General features: G+C 43.7%; 1 protein-coding gene across 1 annotated transcript; it reads right to left on the bottom strand.

Moving 5' to 3' along the window:
• LOC135539397 (mitochondrial-processing peptidase subunit alpha-like) lies at positions 1-12,385 on the bottom strand. Its single transcript, XM_064965268.1, has 13 exons — positions 12,279-12,385; positions 9,513-9,715; positions 9,296-9,375; positions 9,047-9,129; positions 3,291-3,385; positions 3,051-3,151; positions 2,599-2,862; positions 2,415-2,507; positions 2,177-2,295; positions 1,997-2,087; positions 1,722-1,784; positions 1,463-1,607; positions 1-1,311 (listed from the first exon to the last, which is right to left on the bottom strand). Exons 1-13 carry the CDS (start codon positions 12,323-12,325, stop codon positions 1,142-1,144), a joined length of 1,554 nt encoding a protein of 517 aa, XP_064821340.1. The 5' UTR covers positions 12,326-12,385; the 3' UTR covers positions 1-1,141.
• Positions 12,386-27,038: the final 14,653 nt, after the last annotated feature.

Raw genomic sequence — 27,038 nt, 5'->3', positions numbered from 1 at the left:
TTTTATGGCAATATTAACATTTATTTACCGGAAACAAATTGGCCTGAATATAGATACACATATGGGTCTTCACATTCAATAGGTTCACTTTCTCTCCAGGACCCAGAGATATCTTGGTTTGAAATAAAATAGTGGCACTATTCTGATATGAAGTGTCTTGATGAAACACAAATAGTGAAAAAGCTGTGGATACATTATTACAATTTAGCAATATAGTTTTGCAACAGAGAAACTAATGTTAAGATTTTCTGGCACCTGAGAGGATATCAGCACACACACATACAGTACTACTTACATACAGAGGTCAAAACTGTTGGAATGGGTTGAATGACAGAATGGAGCGCAGGCAGAACACTGAGAATACTAAAACTAACTACACAACACAGTATCTTATTTCAGTCTGGTTAAGTGGAGATCAATGTGTATCTATCTACAAGAAACAACAGTCTCATGATTGGTGACACCAATCCAAGCATTGCCCAATGTTGTTTTATTATCGCATTATCTCCTGTGCGGTAGAGGTGACCAACAGCTATGTGTGTGAGAAGGGACATTGACAGAAGTGCTAGCAGTTAGTCGGAAGAGTGTCTCACAGATTTCAGCCACCCTCTGCTGAAGATGACAAGGCCTTAGGTGAGACTTCAGCCTGTGAAATCTGATAAAAGTATGTAACATTGAAGGAAGTACCTGTACCAACTGTGAAAAGGGTGTAGGACATTGCAAGGCCTGTTTGCTATCCTAAAGGCTAGAGAACAGAATCACGACCCCTTATTAGATTAAGGTCATTTGTAGGTCACCCTGCAGATCAAGCAATGCAGCACTCAAGCCATATTCACCCACACTCATTCAAACATACTTGGAATTAAACCCAAAAGCATGCCAACCGTCCCAGACAACGTGGGTCTGGTAAGATACTGAACAGGAAATTAAACTTCCTCTGGCAATAAAATATAACTGTTCCTGACTGAATAAAATGTAGTTAAAAATCACCACTCTCTCAGCACTTTTCTTTTGCGGTTGAGGTCCAAACATTAGTCCTCTCCCAGAGCTTAGCACAGCTCCATTGCCAGACCACTAGTGTAGGCCAGTGTCCAGTTTATACAGTGATGCCTGGGTAAACAAACACGGGGGGGGGGGGGGTCTATCGGAAGAGGCGGTACATGCGAGGCAGGTGTCCGTCCTTGCTGGACAGGGCAGCTTGGATGTGCTCATAGGAGGGCATCTCTGTCAGGTCTCCTAGGGCTGCTACTGCTGGCTTGCTGCACAGCATCTTTGTTGTGACCCGCTTGATGTCACTCGCTGTAACTTTACCTGGACAGATTGAAAAGTCAGCATACAGAAGTACTGATTTGTCACAACAGTTATGATTAGCCTACTCCCTGAAGATTTTTTTGACAAATGTTTCATTCTGGGCTTGCTGATATCAATATCTGCTATTATGATAGAGGGTACTAGTACTCACTGATGAGGTCACACAGCTCGTGTGGCAGCTTCCTCTTCCCTGTGGCTAGAACCTGTCGGCCGACATCCTCAAAGATAACCGGCCGCGACTCCAGGTTCATCATCAGCATGGACTTGAGCTGCGTTTTCGCTCTCTCCAACTCCATCTGAGTACGGAAAGAGAGATGCAAAGTTTTGAAGTCTCAAGAAAGAGTTTAAAGTTCAGAAAGCTTTGTCGCTTTTGTGACAATTTCCCGTCGCAGGCTAATCGCCAGCCTTACCTCTCCTGCTGTCCCAGCCATCTGAATGAACTCTCTGGTTAAAATCTCCACCATTTCCCGAACCTTAATAAAGCAAGATGTTGCAATCAACAACTTTGGAATGACAGCAGCACTTTCACAACTTCAGAGAACACGCATACAAAGTAAAATATTGTTTTTATTTTGAATAGTTCTCCTGATGTTATTCTCTAAGCATATGGCAGCTTTGTTTTAGCCCTTCATCTACGGTGTAAAGTCCTGCCTTTGCATGGCTCTCCCAAATCCCCTCTCCCTACCTGTCTAGGGTCTGCGCTGGCATGGATACACAGCAGGCCAGTGTCCTCATAACTGTGATGGTATGAGGTGGCATTGTACATCCAATGATGCCTGTAGAAAAAAATATAATAAACAGAATCCACAAAATAATACAATCTTAAGTACTTTAATTAAAATTGTGAATGTTGCATCATGCTTACCTGTTGAGCACATTCAGGTATAGTCTAGTGAACATGCCTTTCCCAGGACCCCCCGCTGAGAAGGACCCACCTCCACCCATCATCATATTGAGGACGGCAAAGGGGATAAAGTCATCCTCCTGCAACACAAAACATGCATATATTATACATAGAACATCCAGCTACAGGATAGCATAGAAACAGTTCAACCAAGTTGGCAGGAGATCCTCCACACCAACCAATCAAAGTGGGTACCCACCAGGAAGGAGCAGCTTTCCAGGCCAATCATGATGTGTGTGAGCTCAGGGATGGGGGTGGGGCCAAGGCTCACATCTGACATGTCCTTATCCATCTGAGAAGATCAAAAACAAAAGGTTTACATTCTGAATTAGTAAAGAAAATATTTTAAAAAGGAAAAAGCAAGCAAAGGGAAAAATACTTACCCTTACGATTCCACCAGTATACTGTGCCACAGACAGGTCGACATTGGTAGGCGTACTGGCACCCCATACTGGCTTTACATTTAGCAGATATTTCCTGGCACAGGCCACCAGTTGTTCATGTTCGATGCCCACTCCAGCTAGCACCATACGCTCTGGGCAGTAGTAGCTCTGCAGGTACATGTGTAGCAGCTTCTTGTCGATCTTCTCCACGCTCTCTACTGGGCAGAAGCGAGGCAACCCAATGGTGTTCCCCCGATATGCTGCCTTGTTCACAGAGTAAGTGTTGTGAAATATTATGTATCGCCATAGAAATGTGTGTCAACAAATGGCGCAATTGATTATCTATGCACACTGCAGAGAGGTAGGCCAAAGTCAATTAGAAACAGTGCAACAATAGATTTCATGCAGCTCAAGAGTGTTGTAATTTTCTGTCAACCAGTCACATGACTCACTGCATGGATCATCTCTGTCAGTAAAGGTTCAGGGTCAGGCCTCATGCTCAGATCCTCCAGCTCAAAGCGCACAGCCATCCTAGTCATCTCAATCTCCTCATCTAGTAACCCAAAGCAGAGCCATACTTGATGAAAATATACTCCCCCAAAAACATTTACCAGTCTGTTAATTTGTAGACAACTCAATTAAGTCAACATTTTCTCTCGTCATTAAGGGAAGCATCATTAAACATGACTCACCTAGTAGGCGTGGCTGCAATACAGCGTCAGAGAGCAGGCTGACTACCGTGTCCAGTCCCTTCACCTCGGCAGAGACTGCATACATGGTTGTGTCTCTGTGAATAGAAACCTTAGGCATCCTACAAACTGACTGAATATCTTCATCCCATTCCACAAAGCAGTACTGAGATACTTTCTGAAGGTACTGTATAAATTATTCAGACCCCTTAAATTTTCCACATTTTGATATGCTACGCCCTTATTTTAAAATTTATTAAATATGATTTTCTTTATCAGCAATATACACACACACACACAATACCCCATAATGACAAAGTGAAAACAGGTCTAGACATCTTTGCAAATTTATTACAAATAAAAAACAGAAATACCTTATTTAAATAAGTATTGACCCTTTGCTATGAGACTAAAAAATTGAGCTCAGGTGCATCCTGTTTCCATTGATCATCCTTGAGATGCTACTAAAACTTGGGAGTCCACCTGTGGTATATTCAATTGATTGGACATGATTTGGAAAGGCATACACCTGTCTATATAAGGTCTCACAGTTGACAGTGCATGTCAGAGCAAAAACCAAGCTATGAGGTCGAAAGAATTGTCCGTAGAGCTCCGAGAAAGGATTGTGCCAAGGCACAGATATGGGGAAAGATACCAAAACAATTCTGCAGCATTGAAGGTCCCCAAGAACACAGTGGCCTCATTCTTAAATGGAAGAAGTTTGGAACCACCAAGAGCTGGCCGCCCAGCCAAACTGAGCAATCGGGGGAGAAGGGCCTTGGTCAGGGAGGTGACCAAGAACCCGATGGTCACTCTGACAGTGCTCTAGAGTTCCTCTGTGGCGATGGGAGAACCTCCCAGAAGGACAACAATCTCTGCAGCACTCCACAAATCAGGCCTTTATGGTAGAGTGGCCAGCCACTCCTTAGTAAAAGGCACACGACAGCCCACTTGGAGTTTGCCAAAAGGCACTTAACCTCTTGAAACTCTGGGGGCGCAATTTTATTTTTGGATGAAAAACGTTCCCGTTTTAAACAAGATATTTTGTCACAAAAAGATGCTCGACTATGCATATAATTGATAGCTTTGGAAAGAAAACACTCTGAATTTTCCAGAACTGCAAAGATATTGTCTGTGGGTGCCCTAGAACGGGAACTACAGGCAAAACCAAGATGAAACGGCAACCAGGAAATGAGCAGGATTTTTGAGGCTCTGTTTTCCATTGTCTCCTTATATGGCTGTGAATGCGAGAGGAATGAGCCTGCCCTATCTATCGTTTCCCCAAGGTGTCTGCAGCATTGTGACGTATTTGTAGGCATATCATTGGAAGATTGACCATAAGAGACTACATTTTCCAGGTGTCCGCCCGGTGTCCTCCGTCGAAATTGGTGCGTCATTTTCAGCTGCTGGTATTTTTCCATGCGATTCTGAGGGGAAAGCAGGCTTCCACAAACTGCATATCAATGAAGAGATATGTCAAAAAACACCTTGAGGATTGATTCTAAACAACGTTTGCCATGTTTCGGTCGATATTATGGAGTTAATTCGGAAAAAGTTTGCAGTTTTGGTGACTGAATTTTCGGTTCGTTTCGGTAGCCAAATGTGATGTACAAAACGGAGCGATTTCTCCTACACAAAGATTCTTTCAGGAAAAACTGAACATTTGCTATGTAACTGAGAGTCTCCTCATTGAAAACATCCGAAGCTCTTCAAAGGTAAATTAATTTATTTATTTGGTTATCTGGTTTTTGTGAAAATGTTGCATGCTAAATGCTACGCAAAATGCTAAGCTAGCTTGCAATACTCTTACACAAATGCTTGATTTGCTATGGTTCAAAAGCATATTTTGAAAATCTGAGATGAGTGTTGTTAAGAAAAGGCTAAGCTTGAGAGCAGGCATATTATTTTCATTTCATTTGCGATTTTCAGAAATCGTTAACGTTGAGTTATGCTAATGAGCCTGAGGCTGTATTCACGATCCCGGGTCCGGGATGGGGAGTATCAAGATTAAAGGACTCTTAGACCATGAGAAACAAGATTCTCTGGTCTGATGAAACCAAGATTGAACTCTTTGGCCTGAAAGTCAAGCGTCACATCTGGAGGAAACCTGGCACCATCCCTACGGTGAAGCACGTTGGTGACAGTATCATGCTTTGGGGATGTTTTTCAGTGGCAGGGACTGGGAGACTAGTCAGGATGGAGGCAAAGATGAACGGAGCAAAGTAGAGAGAGATCCTTGATGAAAACCTGCTTCAGAGTGCTCAGGACCTCAGACTGGCACGAAGGTTCACCTTCCAACAGGACAACGACCCGAAGCACACAGACAACGCAGGAGTGGTTTCAGGACAAGTCTCTGAATGTCCTCAAGTTGCCCAGCCAGAGACCGGACTTGAACCCGTTCGAACATCTCTGGAGAGACCTGAAAATAGCTGTGCAGCAATGCTCCTCATCCAACCTGACAGAGCTTGAGAGAATCTGATGAGAAGAATGGGAGAAACTCCTCAAATACAGGTGTGCCAAGCTCGTAGCGTCATACCCAAGAAGACTCAAGGCTGTAGTTGCTGCCAAAGGTGCCTCAACAAAGTACTGAGTAAAAGGTCTGAATATTTATGTCAATAAGATCGTTTTTTATTTTTAATACTTTTGCTATAAAAAAACATTTTGCTTTGTCATGATGGGTATTGTGTGTAGATTGAGGGATTTTTTTGTTTATACATTTTAGAATAAAGCTATAACGTAACAAAATGTGGAGAAAGTAAAGGGGTCTGAATACTTTCCGAATGCACTGTACATGCCAACTACATACTGTATATCTACAACATCAAAAGGGATAAAGAGTACCATGACTACACTAGGGTTGCACATTTTGGGAATATTCAGAGGCGGAAACTTTCCGTGGGAATTAATGGGAATATATGTAAATTCATAGAAATAAGTAAATTAATATTAATACCACTTAAATGTAGATGTTTTTTGCATTGGATATATTTACCATATGGAGAGAGAAACATAAACCTTTTACCTTATCATAAGTAGACAATTGCAAATTATTAAATCGTTCCAATAGCTACAAATTGAACTTTAATTAAAAGAGTTGACTCTTCAAATGGGATGACTTCAATGAACAACAAAAGGGAATATTGAATGATCCCCAATGATCTATCACATCTCCCAAAAATCTGTAAAATGATAGTCTAGAAGCTAAAGCTTTGATTGTCTTCCTCTCACGCTTCCATGTATTCTCCCTGGACATCCTCAATGTCCAACTCCTTGAACATCAGACTGAGGCCTCATCTTCACTGTCACTTTCCAACCTTCTTAAGGATGGCTCTTTGTTAGACTAAAAAAGCCTCAAATTTAACCAGATGCCACCAATTTGTCAACCCTTGTATTGGTCAGCCTGTTGTGTGCTTTGGTGTGTGTGTTCCCAAACAAGGACCAGTTGCACTCTGAGGCAGCTGATGTTGGTGGGATTTGGAGGATGATGGAGGCAACAGGGGAAAGAGCCACAGGTCCAAAGGCCCTTCCATCAGGTGGCTGATGAGATATGTCGGCACGACTGCCATTTTGCAGCTCCATCCTAAAGCCCTTGCTTGGAACTTGGAAGTGTACTTCGCCAGACTGCCAAGAACCTTGCCCTCATCCAGGCCAAGATGGCGAGACAGGGTAATGATGACACCATAGGCCTTGTTGATCTTTGCACCAGACAGGATGCGCTTGCCAGCATACTTGGTGTCCAACATGTACGCTTCGGCGTATATTGTCTTCAGGCAGAAGTCTTCACGCTTTTTGATGTATTTCAGAACTGCAGTCCTCTGATTGGAGCAACAGTGAAGTGGGCAGGGCAGTATGGATTTCTTCTCTTACATCTGCAAGCAGAGCCTGAACACAGACAGGATGGCATTGTCTCCCTCAATCCGTGCAATGGCTACTGCTATAGGTTTCAGGAGTTTCAGGCTGCTTACCACTCTCTCCCAAAATATTTCATCCAGGAGGATCCTCTTGATGGGGCTGTCCATAATCGGCAGACTGTGATATGGCCATTTCTTGGAGACTCCTTCCCCTCCAGGAGACTGTCAAACATGATGACAACACCACGCCAATGGGTGTTGCTGGGCAGCTTCAATGTGGTGCTCTTATTCTTCTCACTTTGCTTGGTGAGGTGATTGCTGCTATAACTTGATCACCCTTCACATACCTAACCATTTCCTTGGCTCTCTTGTAGAGTGTATCCATCTTTTTCAGTGCCATGATGTCCTTGAGGAGCAGATTCAATGCATGAGCAGCATAGCCAATGGTTGTGATGTGAGGGTAGGACTCCTCCACTTTAGACCAAGCAGCCTTCGTGTACGCAGAATTGTCTCTCACCAGTGCAAATATCTTCTGTGGTCCAAGGTCATTGATGACTGCCTTCAGCTCATCTGCAATGTAGAGACCGGTGTGTCTGTGCTCTTGTAGAATACTGGTTGAGGGGTGGAGATGATGTAATTAATTATTCCTTGGCCACAAACATTCGACCACCCATCAGAGATGATTGCAATACAGTCTGCTTTCTCTATGATTTGCTTGACCTTAACTTGTACTCGGTTGAACTCTGCATCCCGCAAATGAGTAGATAAAGCATGTCTGGTTGGAGGGGTGTATGCTGGGCGAAGAACATTCAGAAATCTCTTCCAATACACATTGCATGTGAGAATCAGAGGTGAACCAGTTGCATACAAAGCTCGAGCAAGACATTCATCAGCATTTGTCTGACTATGTTCCTCCATTGAGTAAAAAAACCTTCTGATTCCAGGAGGACCATGAGCTGTTGCTATCGATCAGGTGTCTGATTAATCATTTTCACATTGAAGTAGAGGGACTTTTGTCAGAGGTTGCTTGTTGTGAGAGCGCTGAGGGAACTTTATGCACTTGGCCAGATGATTCTGCATCTGTTTCATTCTTCACATATGATTTGGTACATTATTTGCAAATGTACACAGCTTTTCCGTCTACATTAGCTGCAGTGAAATGTCTCCACACATCAGATAGTGCCCGTGGCATTTTCCTGTAAAGATGAGGAAAAAGAGTAAAGAGAAAAAAAAAATACAATTCCATGTACAGATAAATAGTTAAGCAGTTAGATTAAACAACTGCTTTGTAAGATAAATGTTTTAAAATGAAACATGCATGGAAACAGGTGAATTAACACTCAGTTAGCAGGCTCAAGCAAGCTAAAACCCACATGGTAGCAAAACCTAACTAGCAGAAATGTTTAACAAGTTAGAAATGATTTAAACACTTTGTTGTAGGCTACTATTTACCAGTTAACAAAAAAAATCAAGGTATGTCATATAAAATATATTCACCCAGTATTGTAATCAAAACTTACCAGAAAGCATGTAGTCCTTGGCTCAAACAGTGTAGTAGTGTGGGCTCAATAGGATCTCATTAGTGTGCAAAATCTTGAGAATCAGCTGTACATGTGATGGAAGAATGCACTGTGCATGCAGAGGGTTGCAAATCCATTGAATTGGGGAGTTTAACCAAAATATGCCACAAGACCTACAATTGCCTTGTGTATCCCACAAAAACAATTCACTGTTATAAGCTATTTTTTTATGATTTTAAGCAAAATTACCCAAATTACCAGGCTTAACTTCCCATGGAAAATTTACCGGAAAGTTTCCGACCCTTAGCAACCCTACACTAGACCTTTCCATCATTCAGAGTGAAAACATAATGTGCCTGGATATTAAAGCCAAATAAAATATTCATACCTGGATGTTTGGCAGTCACAGATCCCTCCATGTTTTTCGAGTGTGAGAAGAATTTCATCTTTACTGCCATACTGGGCTGTGGACTGAAGATGCAGAAGGTGTTATCATTTGCCATGAACAAAAACATAGCAATCAATTTGCTTGTGCTACAAAATGACAACATAGTGAGAGGAAAAAAAAAACATTGGAACATATTTTGTACAAGGTGTCTATTGACTAGCAAGACGTCTCAAAACAGGTAACACTTACAGAAAAGGCAAGTTTCTCCAAAAAGTGTGCAATTCCACTGGGGTATTTTGTCTCATGTCTGGATCCTGAATTTACTAAAACTGGAAGGAGAGAGAAATCAAATCAATATTCAGTCATACTATTAATATGCCGCATACTATTGATTATGCGGCAAGAGACGGTCTGAAATAGAATGATAAAGAAAGATCAGCTCTATTCAAAATCTGTAGCAACTTACTTCCAACTGTGCAGAACTGACCAAACTTGTTTTGAGATGCTACTTTAAGGCCATTTTCCAAAGTAGTGATTTTGGTCTCGCATTGTTCATGGCTGTCCACTGCTGCAAATACTGGTTTTGGGATCCCTGGTAACGGTGCAGAGAGTGAGATATTGGGATATCCACTGCCACTGCTGCACTTTCTATACGCTGCAATTCCAAACCTGTAAATGCAAAAATGTAGGTTAGTTTATGGATTGCTGCAAATAACAACAGCATGTCTTGACAAGTGAACTGAACTCTCACAAATGAGTACCAGATTCACCTACCCACATGATAAAGCTAGCACCAGATGCTAACCACTGATGATGCCAAAGTGTGCTTGTCCAGAAATCCAAGTTGCCAGTGTCGGTGTACGCTAACATTAAGGCTACTGGTCAGACTATGGAGGCTTTAGTCTAGAGCAGGGTTTCCCAAGATCTTTGGTTTGGTACTGTTGATTTAATCATACGTGCCTGTCCATCGCAGGACTTAGAACGCAGTTGATCATTTTCAAACTCAATGGCAAGGAAAAATATTGAGGTGCTCCATTTATAATAGCAGCACCCACCTGTAGCTCTCGCTCCAGCAGGTATATTTCACTGGTCACCCCCAAAGCCAATTCCTCCTTTGGCCGCCTTTCCTTCCAGTTCTCTGGTGCCAATGACTGGAACGAATTGCAAGAATCACTGAAGATGGAGACTCATATCTCCCTCACTAACTTTAAGCATCAGCTGTCAGAGCAGCTCACAGATCATTGCACCTGTACAAAGCCCATCCAACTACCTCATCCCCATATTGTTATATATATATATATATATATATATATATCGTTTTTTGCTCCCTTGCAACCAAGTATCTGGACTTGCACATTCATCTTCTGCACATCTATCACTCCAGTGTTGCTAAATTGTAATTATTTCGCCATTACGGCCTATTTATTGCCTTACTTCCCTAATCTTACCTCATTTGCACACACTGTATATCGATTTTTTTCTATTGTGTTATTGGCTGTCTGTTTATTCCATGTGTAACTGTGTTGTTGTTTGTGTCGCACTGCTTTGCTTTATCTTGGCCAGGTCGCAGTTGTAAATAAGAACTTGTTCTCAACTGGCCTACCTGGTTAAATAAAGGTGAAATAAAAAAAATAAAAGTCACTGGCCACAAACACATTCACGGATTTGACAGTCATGCCATCACTCCCGCCGTAACTGGATCCTGGACTTCAACACATCTACCATGCTGACCCTCAACGCAGGGGCCACTCAAGGGTGCGTGCTTAGTCCCCTCCTGTACTCCCTGTTCACCCACGACTGCGTGGCTGCATACAACTCCAACACCATCATTAAGTTTGCTGACCACACAACAGTGGTAGGCCTGATCACCGAACACGATGAGACAGCCTATAGGGAGGTGGTGAGAGACCTGGCAGTGTTGTGCCAGGACAACAACCAATTTGACAGAACTTGAAGAATTGTTTTAAGAATAAATGTTGCACAATCCAGGTGTGGAAAGCTCTTAGAGACTTACACAGAAAGACTCACAGCTGTAATCACTGACAAAGGTCATTCTAACATGCATTTACTCAGGGGGTTGAATACTTATGTAATCAATATATAATGTTTTATTTTTCATAAATTCTTTGCAAATGTTTGATTTTTTTATTCCACTTTGACATTAATAGTACTTTGTAAAATGTGAATACTTTCTGAAGGCACTGTATCTACCTTAAATACCTCGTACCCCTGCACATCGACTCGGTACTGGTACCTGTATAGCCAGGTTATCATTACTCATTGTGCAATTATGTGTTATTCCTTTTCTAATGTTTCTCCAATTTCTTTCTCTGCATTGTTGGGAATTGCCCGTAAGTAAGCATTTCACTGTTAGTTGTTGTTTACGAAGCATTTGACAAATAACATTTGATCAAATGAAAGACAACCTGTCACTATGTAGAACCACCAGTGAGGTGATGATTTGTTTAGATTATCCTGGCAAAAAAAGTGTTGCTTTAACTTTTTCGTATTGGCCATCTACTGTAAGCATTGGCACAAGGAGATGAAATTATAAATGTCTACTGAACTTTTTTATTTTGCATACGCTTGTACTCAGAACGACTTACAGGAGCAATTAAGGTTAAGTGCCTTGGTCAAGGGCATAGACAGGGCTCGAGACTTGAACCAGTAAGTTAATTGGTCTTGTACACTATAACGTCCGTTTTGCGGACGTTATAGCGGCCTCAGCGAAATGTTTATATTACTAGCTAGGTCTAACAATGCAGTAAAATTTCAACAAATACAAAATAAAATCTAAATAATTTAACTTATATTTTAGGAATATCAATTATAATTAACATGATTTTTCTACAGGATTCTACTTACATCGCGTAAAAACTACTGAATAAACCCAAAACGTGCTTTGATTGGCTTCTAAACAGCTTCTACCCCGCCCAAGCCTTAAGACTACCGAACATCTAATTAAATGGCTACCCAGACTACGTTACTGTCAATAATGCTATTCGGTTTGAGACGACTATAGATACAAAAATATCTAGCTTTCCACAACATTGTTTTGTTTGACTTTGATTGTCCTTAGCTCCACGACGAGCAACGTTACTAACGTTAGCTTGTTTGCATGTTAGCTAGGCTATACTTGGCCAGCTAGCTGACCATGAAAAGGTACATACATATTTCAGTAAAGTCAGTGCAATCACAAATGCAACTGTTTTAAGATGAACGTGAACATTACCTCTGAACACGGCCCCAAGTTCTGCACCTCGACATGTGCGTTGCCATATTGAATTATCTGAGACCACCAATTCACCCGGATGATACTGCAAAACACTTCCTCTTTCGACTATTGCCTAGCAACGTCAAACCAAATTCCAACCAGAGAAACTTTTGAGGAGATGGGAAACTCCATTGGAATCGTATTAATTACCATAGTGTGTGTTGTCCATGCCACGTCAGTGGGTCGCGCGGTTCATTCTGGGCAATTTTGGCACAAGGAGAGCTCTCCCAACATTAGCATCAATTTCGTCAACAACAAGTACAACATGACAAATATTTTCCAAAATGTGAGATCATTAACTTGCTCTCTGTAATATTGTATAGCTTTGGAATTGTGACATTAAGTACTTTTGTCGACTAATGTGCCACGTTCAAAGCAACTGGGAACTCGGAAATCTCCGACTTCAGAGCGTTCAAATAACTGGCAGCATGACTGCGATTGGTCAACAGTCTGCTGGGTGTGGCGTTTTAGACACACTGACGTAATGCAAAGATGCGCAAGACTCTTGGCGGCAGTAATAAATCATCTCCATCTCTGCCCATTCAACATTGTCTACATTTACTTTTTTATTACTTCTAAACAAAATCACTTTTTGGGGGGTTTCTCATATGCTTACAATGTTTTGAATCATTGCTTGAATCATCATCACTTGCTTGAACAGTCACTATATTTGGTTGTGATCTTTGCAAAATAACTACTTTGGATGCAGCCGATGTTAATAACTAGAATGCTAACGCTCATTGAAATAGGCTGTAGCAAAAGCTAAACAAAGGGCCATTTTACTGGTTGAAGTTGAAGTGTTTTTTTAAGTATAATGCAGTTTACTTGTGATGATGACACACATTATATTAAGCAGGTCATTCAAAATCTAAAAGTAATGTGAAATTCACTCATATGCAACATGTAAATAGAGGATTTTTTTATGGCAACCTGGACTCGAACCAGGGACCCTCAGCACACATCAACAACTGACACCCGCGAAGCATGATTACCCAACGTTCCACAAAAGCCGCGGCCCTTGCAGAGCAAGGGGAGCGACTACTGCCGATTGAAACGCTGTTTGCGCGCACCACAGTTACATGAACACAGAAAGGGGCCTATTACATTCCTCCTTTTTGCCAATTGGATTCCCATCTCCTTTATCTAATATCTCTGGTCCAACCTTTGTGGTCGTCACTAATTATCACACACGCAAGGTCATAAAACCCCGCCTATTTCTACAATTTCTCTTCTTAAAATCTGCTTTTAAACCCAACTCTAACCTTAACCCCAACCAACGTTTGTCAGCTAATTGTGAACGTCAGCAGAGGAAGAGGCGAGGCGAGAGGGATAACTGGACCCAAAATCTGTCTTCTCCAGCAGGTGTCGTTTTTCGTTTTTTTTCCGCTCAACAAACCCGGAGTTTTATTTATTTTACTATGCAAGTTCTCCTTGATTACCAACATTTTTGATGGCTTATTTGTTACCAGTGGCGTATTTGATCAAATATAAGTTTCGTAATGTTTAGGTTAAGTAGGGCACGTGACATTCCGGCAACTTTGAGAAAACTTCTATCGGAGTTGTGCCTGTCGTTTACATTCGTATCTGCCCTCTCATTGGCTCGAATGGTCCCGATCATTTCTCCTGGACTGCCTTCCATTTTTAAAGAAATTTATTTTCATTGTTAGAGCAACCACTTGGTTATCTGGTCAATACAATGGATAATCTGTGACCTCAGTCATTGCTTTGAAATGTAACCTCCCAAAACGCAAATGTATTGAGGCCTGGATGTGATATTAACTGCGATTTTTTTAAAACAAGTTCACAAATTGTAAAATGTGCTCATGATTTAAAAAACGTTTGCATGAATGTATATAAATTGTGCTCATGGTTTATAAAACGAGCTCACTAAAACGTGCAAGAATTGATATAAAACATGCTCATGATTTATGAAACAAGCCCACAAATTGTAAAATGTCCCCTAAAGTCTAGGGAGACAATATCAACCACCACCACCCATTCAGACCCCTTGACATTTTCCACAATTTATTACAATAGAGCCTTATTCTAAAATTGATTAATTGATTAATCCTCATCAGTCTACATAAAATATTTCATAATGATAAAGTGAAAACAGGTTTATAAAACAAATACCTTATCTACATAAGTTTTCAGACCCTTTGCTATGAGACTTGAAATTGAGCTCAGGTGCATCCTGTTGCCATTGACCATCCTTGAGATGTTTCTACAACTTGATTGGAGTCCACGTGTGGTATATTCAATTGATCGGACATGATTTGCAAAGGCACACACCTGTCAGGGAAAGGACGCTCTTCAGTTGGCCTCTTGTCCACAAAGTGATAGCATTCACACATAGGGTTGGTTTGGTTGTTTCTTCAAGTTCTCCATGAACAGCTTCCCTTTCTGACAGTTATTGTGGCATCCCCTTACCAAACATAAAATGCCTGTTTTGCATGAATCCATGTTTGGGAAGTTGTGAGAAGTGATAGTGAGCTAGTTAACTAGCTAGCTGCGAGCTATTGGCCGGAAGTGCTTTACTGGAAGTCCCCCACAAAAAAACCTAAACAGACCCCCTCCATATTTCCCTTGAAAATGATGTGAATACAACCAGCGGGTTTTACAGTTCATCGAGCAGATAGGAAGGTGCTCTCTCTGGCAAGAACAAAGGCAGAGGGACCTGCTTTATGACCAATAACAAGTGATGCGACAGGGGAAACGTACAGGAATTTACGAGCCTCTCCTCTCCCAACTTGGAATACTTACTCATCAAATGTCACCCTTTTTATTTTCTGATTGAGTTCTCAGGGTTTATCACCATGGCTGTGTACATCCCTCCCCAAGCCGCCACCAAAAATGCTCATAAAGATCTTCATTGTACCCTGAACAAACTGAAGACTGCATACCTGGAGTCTTCATTATCGCGGGGGACTTTAACAAATGTAATTTGAGAGCCGTGCTTGCAAATTACTTCCAAATGAAATCTTATTTGTCACATACACATGGTTAGCAGATGTTAATGCGAGTGTAGCGAAATGCTTGTGCTTCTAGTTCCGACAATGCAGTAATAACCAATGAGTAATCTAACCTAACAATTCCACAACTACTACCTTGTACACACAAGTGTAAAGGGATAAAGAATATGTACATAAAGATATATCAATGAGTGATGGTACAGAACGGCATAGGCAAGATGCAGTGGATGGTATCGAGGACAGTATATACATATGAGATGAGTAATGTAGGGTGTGTAAACATTATAATAAGTGGCATTGTTTAAAGTGGCTCGTGATATGTTTTTTACACCAATTTCCATCAATTTCCATTATTAAAGTGAGCGGGAGTTGAGTCAGTATGTTGGCAGCAGCCACTCAATGTTAGTGGTGGCTGTTTAACAGTTTGATGGCCTTGAGATAGAAGCTGTTTTTCAGTCTCTCGGTCCCTGCTTTGATGCACCTGTACTGACCTCACCTTCTGGATGATAGCAGGGTGATCAGGCAGTGGCTCAGGTGGTTGTTGTCCTTGATGATCTTTATGTCCTTCCTGTGACATCGGGTGTTATAGGTGTCCTGGAGGGCGGGTAGTTTGCCCCCGGTGATGCGTTGTGCAGACCTCACTACCCTCTGGAGAGCCTTACAGTTGTGGGCCGGAGCAGTTGCCGTACCAGGCGGTGATACAGCCCAACAGGATGCTCTCGATTGTGCATCTGTAGAAGTTTGTGAGTGCTTTTGGTGACAAGCCAAATTCGTTCAGCCTCCTGAGGTTGAAGAGGCGCTGCTGCGCCTTCTTTCACAACGTTATCTGTGTGGATGGACCAATTCAGTTTGTCTGTGATGTGTACGCCGAGGAACTTAAAACTTACTACCCTCTCCACTACTGTCCCGTCGATGTGGATAGGGGGGTGCTCCCTCTGCTGTTTCCTGAAGTCCACAATCGTCTCCTTTTTGTTGACGTTGAGTGTGAGGTTATTTTCCTGACACCACACCCCGAGGGCCCTCACCTCCTCCCTGTAGGCTGTCTCGTCGTTGTTGGTAATGAAGCCTACCACTGTAGTGTCATCTGCAAATTTGATGATTGAGTTGGAGGCGTGCATGGCCATGCAGTCGTGGGTGAACAGGGAGTACAGGAGAGGGCTCAGAACGCACCCTTGTGGGGCCCCAGTGTTGAGGATGAGCGGGGTGGAGATGTTGTTACCTACCCTCACCACCTGGGGCCGGCCCGTCAGGAAGTCCAGTACCCAGTTGCACAGGGTGGGGTCGAGACCCAGGGTCTCGAGCTTGATGATGAGTTTGGAGGGTACTATGGTGTTGAATGCTGGGCTATAGTCAATGAACAGCATTCTTACATAGGTATTCCTCTTGTCCAGATGGGATAGGGCAGTGTGCAGTGTGATGGCGATTGCATCATCTGTGGACCTATTGGGGCGGAAAGCAAATTGTGGGTCTAGGGTGACAGGTAAGGTGGAGGTGATATGATCTTTGTCTCTCAAAGAACTTCATGATAACAGAAGTGAGTGCTATGGGACAAAAGTCATTTAGTTCAGTTACCTTTGCATTCTTGGATACAGGAACAATGGTGGCCATCTTGAAGCATGTGGGGACAGCAGACTGTGATAGGGAGAGATTGAATATGTCTGTAAAAACACCAGCCAGCTGGTCTACGCATGCTCTACAGTCCTTGCCTACAGTCCTTGGTAGTGGGCCGCATCAGTGGCTCTGTATTAGCCTCGAAGCTGGCAAAGGTGTTAAGTTTGTCTCGAAGCAAGACGTTGGTATCCGCGACGTGGCTGGTTTTCCATTTGTAGTCCGCGATTGTCTGTAGACCCTGCCACATATGTCTTGTGACTGAGCCATTGAATCTATACTGACATTTTGCTTGTTTGATTGCCTTGCGGAGGGAATGAGTACTCTGTTTCTATTCTGCCATATTCCCAGTCGCCTTGCCATGGTTAAATGCAGTGATACGCGCATTCAGTTTTGTGCAAATGCTGCCATCTATCCACGGTTTCTGGTCAGGGTAGGTTTTAATAGTCACAGTGGCTACAACATCTCCTATACACTTCTTTATAAATTCACTCACCGAATCAGCGTATATGTCGATATTATTCTCTGAGGCTACCCAGAACCTATCCCAGTCTACGTGATCAAAACAATCTTGAAGCGTGGATTCCGATTGGTCAGACCATCATTGAATAGTCCTTAACACAGGTACTTCCTGTTTTAGTTTCTGCCTATAAGAAGGGAGGAGCAAAATGGAGTCTTGGTCAGATTTGCCAAAAGGAGGACGGGGGAGGGACTTGTAAGCATTGCGGAATTTAGAGTAACAATGGTCCCGTGTTTTTCCAGCGCGAGTGCTACAGTCGATATGCTGATAGAATTTAGGTAGTCTTTTTCTCAAATTTGCTTTATTAAAATCCCCAGCTACAATAAATGAAGATATATGGTTTCCAGTCTGAATAAAGTCCTGTGAAGTTCCTTGTGGGCCGCCGTGGTATCGGCTTGAGGGGGGGAAATACACGGCTGTGACAATAACTGAAAAGAATTCTCTTGGGAGATAATACAGTCGGCATTTGACTGTGTGGAATTCTAGTTCTGGTGAAGAAAAGGACGTGAATTCCTGTATATTGTTACAATTACACCATGAGTCGTTAATCATGTAACATACACCCGAGAAACAGAGTATGTACAATCCCTGATGTCTCTCTGGAAAGCAACCCTTGCATAGAGTTGATCAGGCTGTTGATTGTGGCCTGTGGAATGTTGTCCCACTACTCTTCAATGGCTGTGCGAAGTTGATGGACATTGGCGGATACTGGAACACTCTGCCGTACATGTCAATCCAGAGCATCCTAAACATGCTCAATGGTTGACATGTCTGGTGAGTATGCAGGCCATGGACGAATTGGTACATTTCCAACTTCCAGGAATTGTGTACAGATCCTTGCAACATGGGGCTGTGCATTATCATGCTGAAATGGAGGCGAATAAATGGCACGACAATGGGCCTCAGGATGTCGTCACAGTATCTATGTGCATTCAAATTGCCATTGATAAAATGCAAGTGTGTTTGTTTTCCGTAGCTTATGCCAGCTCATACCATAACCCCAAAGACACTATGGGGCACTCTTTTTCACCCTGGTGAGGAAGACGAGCGTGCAAATGAGTTTCCCTGAGACGGTTTCTGACCGTTGTGCAGAAATGAATTGTTTGTGCAAACCAACAGTTTCATCAGCTGTCCGGGTGGCTGATCCCACATGTGAAGAAGCCGTATGTGGAGGTCCTGGGCTTGCGTGTTTACACGTTTCAATTGGACATATTGCCAAATTCTCTAAAATGACTCGAGGCGGTTGATAAATTAACATTACATTCTCTGGCAACAGCTCTGATGGATTACAACATAGCTATCTTCATCACTGTGATGCTGGCCAGGAAACTGGGGTACTACACTTTCTATCTCTCTCTATCACTTCAAAAAAACTATTAAATTATTGCCAGATAATTACATTATGGACTAGTCATTAATGGGGCTAAGATTGTCCACTCCTGGTTTAAGTGTGTCCTGTCGTCTTTTTAACTGGCAGTATTCTTCGATCACATTCCTCTCTCTCCACTCCCTTTCTCTCTCTCAACCCCATCTCTTGTTCCCAGGGGGAGTAGTTGTGTTGTTGCTAATGAGAAAGGCCTTGCAAAGACCATTCAGACCCATCTCATTCCTCAACCTGTTGTTCACACTGGTAGTACTCCTGTCCACCCTCCCCTCCTAGCAGAGGGAGATTCACGTCTGGGCCCTAGTCAGTTGTACAACTGAATGCATTCAACTGAAATGTGTCTTCCGCATTTAACCCAACCCCTCTGAATCAGAGAGGTGTGGGGGGGCTGCCTTAATCCACATCCACGTCATTAGCGCCCGGGAAACAGGTTAACTCAGTGGCAGAACGACAGATTTTTACCTTGTTAGCTCAGGGATTTGATCCAGCAACCTTTCGGATTACTGGCCCAACGCTCCTACCCGCCAGGCTACTCGCCGCCCCATGAACATGGTGGTGTATGTGAGAGACAGCAGCAAGGGGCATGGTACGACCAGGATACAATGACACCACGTATTTGTTCGCAACATTTAATTCCCTTTAGTAAAAAAATAAATAATTCAGCATTAAAATGTATTGTTGCTATGGATTTATAAACTGAAGGGTGCCTAATGGCGTGCGGATGTTTGTGTTAGTGCACACGTGCGTGCGTGCGTGCGTGTGCGTGTGTGTGTCCATGTCCATTCTCTATGATTCAGTTTATTTTGAGAGAAAACACACTCCACCAGTGATCTAGTTTGTTATGATGTCAGAGCAGAAGTGTAATGATGACACTGAATGAAATGATGAAAACATGAGTATGATGTCTCTGGCAGCCCCTGAAGTACTGGCTCAGAGTCATCAAGATGTTGAGGCCACTGGATGACTATAGGGTTACCACCACAGGGTCCGGTAGATATTAATGTACTGCGGGTGTCTGTCTGTACTACAACCCACCCAGAGACATGGAGGTGGCAGGATGACTGTAAGGGTACCACAAACATGGTCCTTTACATGTTGACGTACTGAATGAACAGTGCCACCAGCAGGTAGAGGAAGAGCAGAAATGCAAACAGCAGGCTGCCATCCAATGGGTTGCAGTGTGCTGAGGGCCTAGAGACCCACACAGTTACTGCTCCTAGATGGAAACAGAGGTAATGGGGTTAAGGTGTGTGAGGGTGTGTGGTGTGATGAAATGAGGGGCTGGGCCACGCGGAATGTGTGTTAAAGTGTGTGTGTGATAGAGGGAGTGTGCAAACGAGCATGTTGTGGCAAGAACAGAACAGTGGAAGAAATATCTCCTCCTCTGTGCCACCCCTTCTTGTGCCTCTGGAAATATTTCAGACAAGGTAAATCACCTTCACTCCCCGTCAGTTACATCACTGATTTATTTGACTAACCTAACTGCTATTATGTTAAAGAGAAGATGGGAGAGAAGATTAAAATGACAGGAAGAAAGAAGATATGACCGTCTAATGGTAGTTGCAGACTGACAGTTAACTTCACATTTTTTCTCAAAGGGGGGTTGGATCAAATGGAATGAGCCTTGTGTAAATAAGCAAAGTGTGTGCGCATGTGTGTGTGTTTGGGGAGAGGATGTTAAGCATGCTTGTTGTAGTACAGTACTGTACCCTGTCCGTGTGTGTGTGTCTATATCTGTGTGTCGTCCCCAGTCATCCATTCCTCACCTGTTCCTTGGTCCGTTGCTGAGCCTGCCTCCTACCAGTGTCTGTTGGGAGGGCAGAGCAGAGCGGCTCAGCTGCTATCTAACTCGGCCATCTGTGGCCCCCGGGCATGGCCTGCCACTTGCATCATCTCAACACCCACAGCCACTCCTCCACTGTAGACTCCTCCTGCCTCTGCCTCTCTGCATAGTACAGCACCTAGAGCCCACAACCACCACCTCACAGCCCAGCCCAAAACAGCCAGGCCACTGGGGAAATAAAAATGTAGACAACATTGTCAATACAACAGACCACTACAGAGATGGACAGAGAAGATGTCAATAAAGTAATGTTCATAAAGCACAACACGGAAGAAACTGCAATGAAACGGGGAGGTAGAATACTATCTGAACTTGTGCAATATCAAATTCTTGTTTTTGTTTATATCATAGCAACACATTGTTTATGGTGTGTGCTCTAATGAGCACAACCTAGCTCCAATAAAGAACGTGTTCAAATCAATAGTGGACAGCATCAACAGGGTTGAATTCAGGTGTGCAACAATGTTGAGTGTTTGGGTGTTTTGGGTGTTTTGGGGTGAATGAATGAATCGACAATGGATGAGAATCCTAGGCTTGGATGCCTGGCTGGACATAATGTAAAGTTTGCGGGAACAGTACATGCACAAAGCCTCTCGATTAAGTGGACTCAACGCAAATGAGTTAGTGAGAGTCACACAATGGACACAACCACAAAACAAAGCGAGGTAGCTAACTAGTATGCCCAGGCCTATACCTTAGGGAGGGTGTTCAATTTATTTAACAGTAGAAGGGGAGGGTCATGTGAAAATACGTTTAACATTGGGGAGGGCAGGGGCATTTCTTTTCATAACATCTTGAGTTACCCCTCCAAAAATAGCACATGGCTAGCATCACATTTGCTACCAATTTATCCAGGCTAGCTAACTAGGTTGCCGGCCCTTAGCTAATCTAGCTAACATTAGCTAATGTTGGTGATTATGTCAAACTGAAATGAAAACCTTAACTGCTTTCGGAAATTTAGTCTTTCAATCGATAACATTAGATGGAAAGTTCAATGTAATAGCCTACATGTTCTTACCTTGGAAAGCAGAACTTGCATGTCTGCTACATTATTGTTACCTCCAGGGCTCCATCCTTGAGATGTCGAGGATGACGAGTGTGAGCGTCTCCTCTCTAAAAACCAGAATAGCTCTAATTAAAACTTCCATTAGAGCTCTGCAAGCATTATAATGTCAAAATACGTTCTTCACTCACCAAATATGGGTTTTTCGCTGAGCTACTATCTTCATTTAATCCCGTTATGGCTGGTATGTACTTCCAAAAAAGGTCTAATACAAAATATACATGCAAATGAAAAAATACCTATTCGGCACCTCCAATGTATTGATCTGTTGTAGACTGACGATTAAGAGAATCGATTAAATTACTCTAAGTTCCAGAATGGGATGAAAACAGCTGCTAAATTGGTCAGGGAGGAATCGAAACCAGTCTATTTGAAATGAATGGTTTAGAGAAGTTGGCAGTAAATCCAACCGGCCTCACAACCGCAGACCACTTGTAGCCATGCCAGCCCAGGACCTCCACATCCGGATTCTTTACCTGTAGGATCGTCAGAGGGGGGGGTATTTCTGAGGAGTATTTCTGTCTGTAATAAAGCCCTTTTGTGGAGAAACTCATTCTGATTGGCTGGGATCTAGCTCCCCAGTGGGTGGACCTGGCTCCCAAGAGGGTGGGCCTATGCCCTCACAGGACCACCCATGGCTGCAAGTGATACGTGTTTCTTCAGGTGGGGGCCATCGCTTTGGAGGTTCGAACCAATGAAGTTCGTACCATTGTCCGAAAGAAGCTCGAAAGTCTTGCCTCCACGTGCAATGAAGCGTCTTAGAGACATCAGGAAGGCATCGGCATCCAGGCTCTATATGAGGTCCAGGTGGAAGCAGTGGCTGGTCATGCATTTGTAGACCATGCCCCATCTCTTTTTGTTTGCGACGCATGACTTTTATGTTGAATATTTTGAAATAATCCACTCCAGTAGAGTAGAAGGATGGCTTGTACAGTCGCAGATGAGCAGGAGGTAGGACTGACATATTAGGAACTTCAGGTTTGGCTCGCCATCTTTGGCATTGCAAACAGGTGTGCTGAAACTCCAGATGCTCTGCGCAGTCTACCGCCAACTGTAAGGAATCCTGAATCCTTATCGTACTCAGGAGACAAGGGACCCAGACGACTGTTAGAAGGTATAGACCGTTTTGACATGACGGCTTCACGGAAACATGGCTCACTGGAGAGACGCTCTCGGATGTGGTGCAGCCAGCGGGTTTCTCCACACATCGCGCCGACAGAAACAAACAACTTTCTGGTAAGAAGAGGGGTGGGGGTGTATGCCTTATGGCTAACGAGGCATGGTGCGATGAAAGAAACATACAGGAACTCAAATCCTTCTGTTCTCCTGATTTAGAATTCCTCACAATCAAATGTAGACCGCATTATCTACCAAGAGAATTCTCTTCGATTATAATCACAGCCGTATATATCCCCCCCCCCAAGCAGACACATCGATGGCTCTGAACGAACTTTATTTAACTCTTTGCAAACTGGAAACCATTTATCCGGAGGCTGCATTCATCGTTGTTGGGGATTTTAACAAGGCTAATCTGAAAACAAGACTTCCTAAATTTTATCAGCATATCGATTGCGCAACCAGGGGCGGAAAAACCTTGGATCACTGTTACTCTAACTTCCGCGACGCATATAAGGCCCTGCCCCGCCCCCCTTTCGGAAAAGCTGACCACGACTCCATTTTGCTGATACCTGCCTACAGACAAAAGCTAAAAAAAGAAGCTCCTACGCTGAGGTCTGTCCAACGCTGGTCCGACCAAGCTGACTCCACACTCCAAGACTGCTTCCATCACGTGGACTGGGACATGTTTCGTATTGCGTCAAATAACAACATTGACGAATACGCTGATTCGGTGTGCGAGTTCATTAGAACGTGCGTTGAAGATGTCGTTCCCATAGCAACGATTAAAACATTCCCTAACCAGAAACCTTGGATTGATGGCAGCATTCGCGTGAAACTGAAAGCGCGAACCACTGCTTTCAATCAGGGCAAGGTGTCTGGTAACATTACTGAATACAAACAATGCAGCTATTCCCTCCGTAAGGCTATCAAACAAGCTAAGCGTCAGTACAGAATCCCAATTCAACGGCTCAGACACAAGAGGCATGTGGCAGGGTCTACAGTCAATCACGGACTACAGGAAGAAATCCAGCCCAGTCACGGACCAGGATGTCTTGCTCCCAGGCAGACTAAATAACTTTTTTGCCCGCTTTGAGGACAATACAGTGCCACTGACACTGCCTGCAACGGAAAAATGCGGTCTCTCCTTCACTGCAGCCGAGGTGAGTAAAACATTTAAACGTGTTAACCCTCGCAAGGCTGCAGGCCCAGACGGCATCCCCAGCCGCGCCCTCAGAGCATGCGCAGACCAGCTGGCTGGTGTGTTTACGGACATATTCAATCAATCCCTATACCAGTCTGCTGTTCCCACATGCTTCAAGAGGGCCACCATTGTTCCTGTTCCCAAGAAAGCTAAGGTAACTGAGCTAAACGACTACCGCCCCGTAGCACTCACTTCCGTCATCATGAAGTGCTTTGAGAGACTAGTCAAGGACCATATCACCTCCACCCTAACTGACACCCTAGACCCACTCCAATTTGCTTACCGCTCAAATAGGTCAACAGACGATGCAATCTCAACCACACTGCACACTGCCCTAACCCATCTGGTCAAGAGGAATACCTATGTGAGAATGATGTTCATCGACTACAGCTCGGCATTCAACACCATAGTACCCTCCAAGCTCGTCATCAAGCTCGAGACCCTGGGTCTCGACCCCGCCCTGTGCAACTGGGTACTGGACTTCCTGACGGGCCGCCCCCAGGTGGTGAGGGTAGGTAACAACATCTCCTCCCCGCTGATCCTCAACACTGGGTCCCCACAAGGGTGCATTCTGAGCCCTCTCCTGTACTCCCTGTTCACCCACGACTGCGTGGCCACGCACACATCCAACTCAATCATCAAGTTTGCGGACGACACAACAGTGGTAGGCTTGATTACCAACTACGACGAGACGGCCTACAGGGAGGAGGTGAGGGCCCTCGGAGTGTGGTGTCAGGAAAATAACCTCACACTCAACGTCAACAAAACTAAGGAGATGATTGTGGACTTCAGGAAACAGCAGATGGAACACCCCCCTATCCACATCGATGGAACAGTAGTGGAGAGAGTAGCAAGTTTTAAGTTCCTCGGCATACACATCACAGACAAACTGAATTGGTCCACTCACACAGACAGCATTGTGAAGAAGGCGCAGCAGCGCCTCTTCAACCTCAGGAGGCTGAAGAAATTCGGCTTGTCACCAAAAGCACTCACAAACTTCTACAGATGCACAATCGAGAGCATCCTGGCGGGCTGTATCACCGCCTGGTACGGCAACTGCTCCGCCCTCAACCGTAAGGCTCTCCCGAGGGTAGTGAGGTCTGCACAACGCATCACCGGGGGCAAACTACCTGCCCTCCAGGACACCTACACCACCTGATGTTACAGGAAGGCCATAAAGATCATCAAGGACATCAACCACCCGAGCCACTGCCTGTTCACCCCGCTATCATCCAGAAGGCGAGGTCAGTACAGGTGCATCAAAGCTGGGACCGAGAGACTGAAAAACAGCTTCTATCTCAAGGCCATCAGACTGTTAAACAGCCACCACTAACATTGAGTGGCTGCTGCCAACACACTGACACTGACTCAACTCCAGCCACTTTAATAATGGGAATTGATGGGAAATGATGTAAATATATCACTAGCCACTTTAAACAATGCTACCTTATATAATGTTACTTACCCTACATTATTCATCTCATATGCATACGTATATACTGTACTCTATATCATCGACTGCATCCTTATGTAATACATGTATCACTAGCCACTTTAACTATGCCACTTTGTTTACATACTCATCTCATATGTATATACTGTACTCGATACCATCTACTGTATCTTGCCTATGCTGCTCTGTACCATCACTCATTCATATATCCTTATGTACATATTCTTTATCCCCTTACACTGTGTATAAGACAGTAGTTTAGGAATTGTTAGTTAGATTACTTGTTGGTTATTACTGCATTGTCGGAACTAGAAGCACAAGCATTTCGCTACACTCGCATTAACATCTGCTAACCATGTGTATGTGACAAATAGAATTTGATTTGATTTGATTTGAGGAGGTTCTGTGATGGAAATGTTCTTGTGTGTATGTGATCGTATGTTTAGCACAATGCTGATTTTGTAATAACCTGTCATGCTTGGTTCATGCGAGTGATGGGTTGACTAAATGAGTAAATCACACTGTCACTCATAAGCAATTTGGCAGTATGCCCAGAATATTATCTTAGGACTAGAGAAGTGGCCATGTTAATAAAGATTGCTTCATTTACTTTGACTTTGAGTCCTTAGTGGTGAATTTCCACGACAGTTCTCTGCGGCTATGTAGTCTGCTGCTTTGCTGGTTGAACTAGAGAGTGTATCGGCCACCCATGTAGAGATTTAGTTGTTGCCTTCATAAGGTCTTTCCATGTATCAAACATGCTGATATCTGAGAGCTGAAACTGACAGACATGTCCATAGAAGGCAGTTCGCTATCATCAGGCTCCGGGTCAGCAGAAGTCATTGGATGCCACTGATTTTCTGATTGTTGGAGGAACTCAGGGCCTTGGTGCCATTAATGCGCTTGGGCCAGCTCTTCCAAGGTCTTGCCTCGAGTGATGCCATCCACGGGTTGTTCTGGGTATCCACATACCTCCATTTGGCTACATCCATTAGGTTCTACATTTCTGCAACACAAGTTCCTACGAATACCTTGTATCTACAAGATTCTGACTTGAGCCAATAAATGACTGTAGTGTAATTGGACCAGAGGATGACTTGTCCAATGGGCAGAGTGAGTTCTGCTTGGAGGACACTGGCCAGCTGAACCCCAGTGAGTGCAGCACTCAGCTCCAAGCGTGGCATCGACAACTGCTTCTTTGGCACAACGCAAGACCTGGCCAGAATTAAGGAAATGTGTACCTGCTTCTGGCCATCTACAGTCCGCATGTAGGGAACAGAGCCATATGCTCTCTCTGACGCATCACAGAATATGTGGAGGTCTCTGGTCGACTTTGGGTTGTCAGCATATGGTTTTGCGTAAGTTCTGCGGAGTTCCATTTGGACAAGGTCAAGAATATCTTGTTACCAGACAAGCCATCTGTCTAGCAGGGTTTGAAGCTGAATGGGGTCATCCCAACCTATCCGTTCTTTCCACAGGTCCTGGACGAGTACCGTGTGGTGCTTGTATCCCAAGGAGTCTCTGAGGCAGTTCCAACATAGCCCCAGGGTTCCTG

The sequence above is a fragment of the Oncorhynchus masou genome, chromosome 1 (genome assembly GCF_036934945.1).
Source record: "Oncorhynchus masou masou isolate Uvic2021 chromosome 1, UVic_Omas_1.1, whole genome shotgun sequence".
Classification (NCBI taxonomy): domain Eukaryota; kingdom Metazoa; phylum Chordata; class Actinopteri; order Salmoniformes; family Salmonidae; genus Oncorhynchus; species Oncorhynchus masou.
This window is presented reverse-complemented; position numbering and strand designations above follow the sequence as displayed.

Coding starts and splice junctions, on each gene's coding strand:
- LOC135539397 (XM_064965268.1), bottom strand. CDS start 12,325: ATGGCAACGCACATGTCGAGGTGCAGAACTTGGGGCCGTGTTCAGAG. Junction 2,296..2,414: donor TGGAAAGCTGCTCCTTCCTG/GTGGGTACCCAC, acceptor TTTGTGTTGCAG/GAGGATGACTTTATCCCCTT. Junction 2,088..2,176: donor TACCTGAATGTGCTCAACAG/GTAAGCATGATG, acceptor TTTTTTCTACAG/GCATCATTGGATGTACAATG.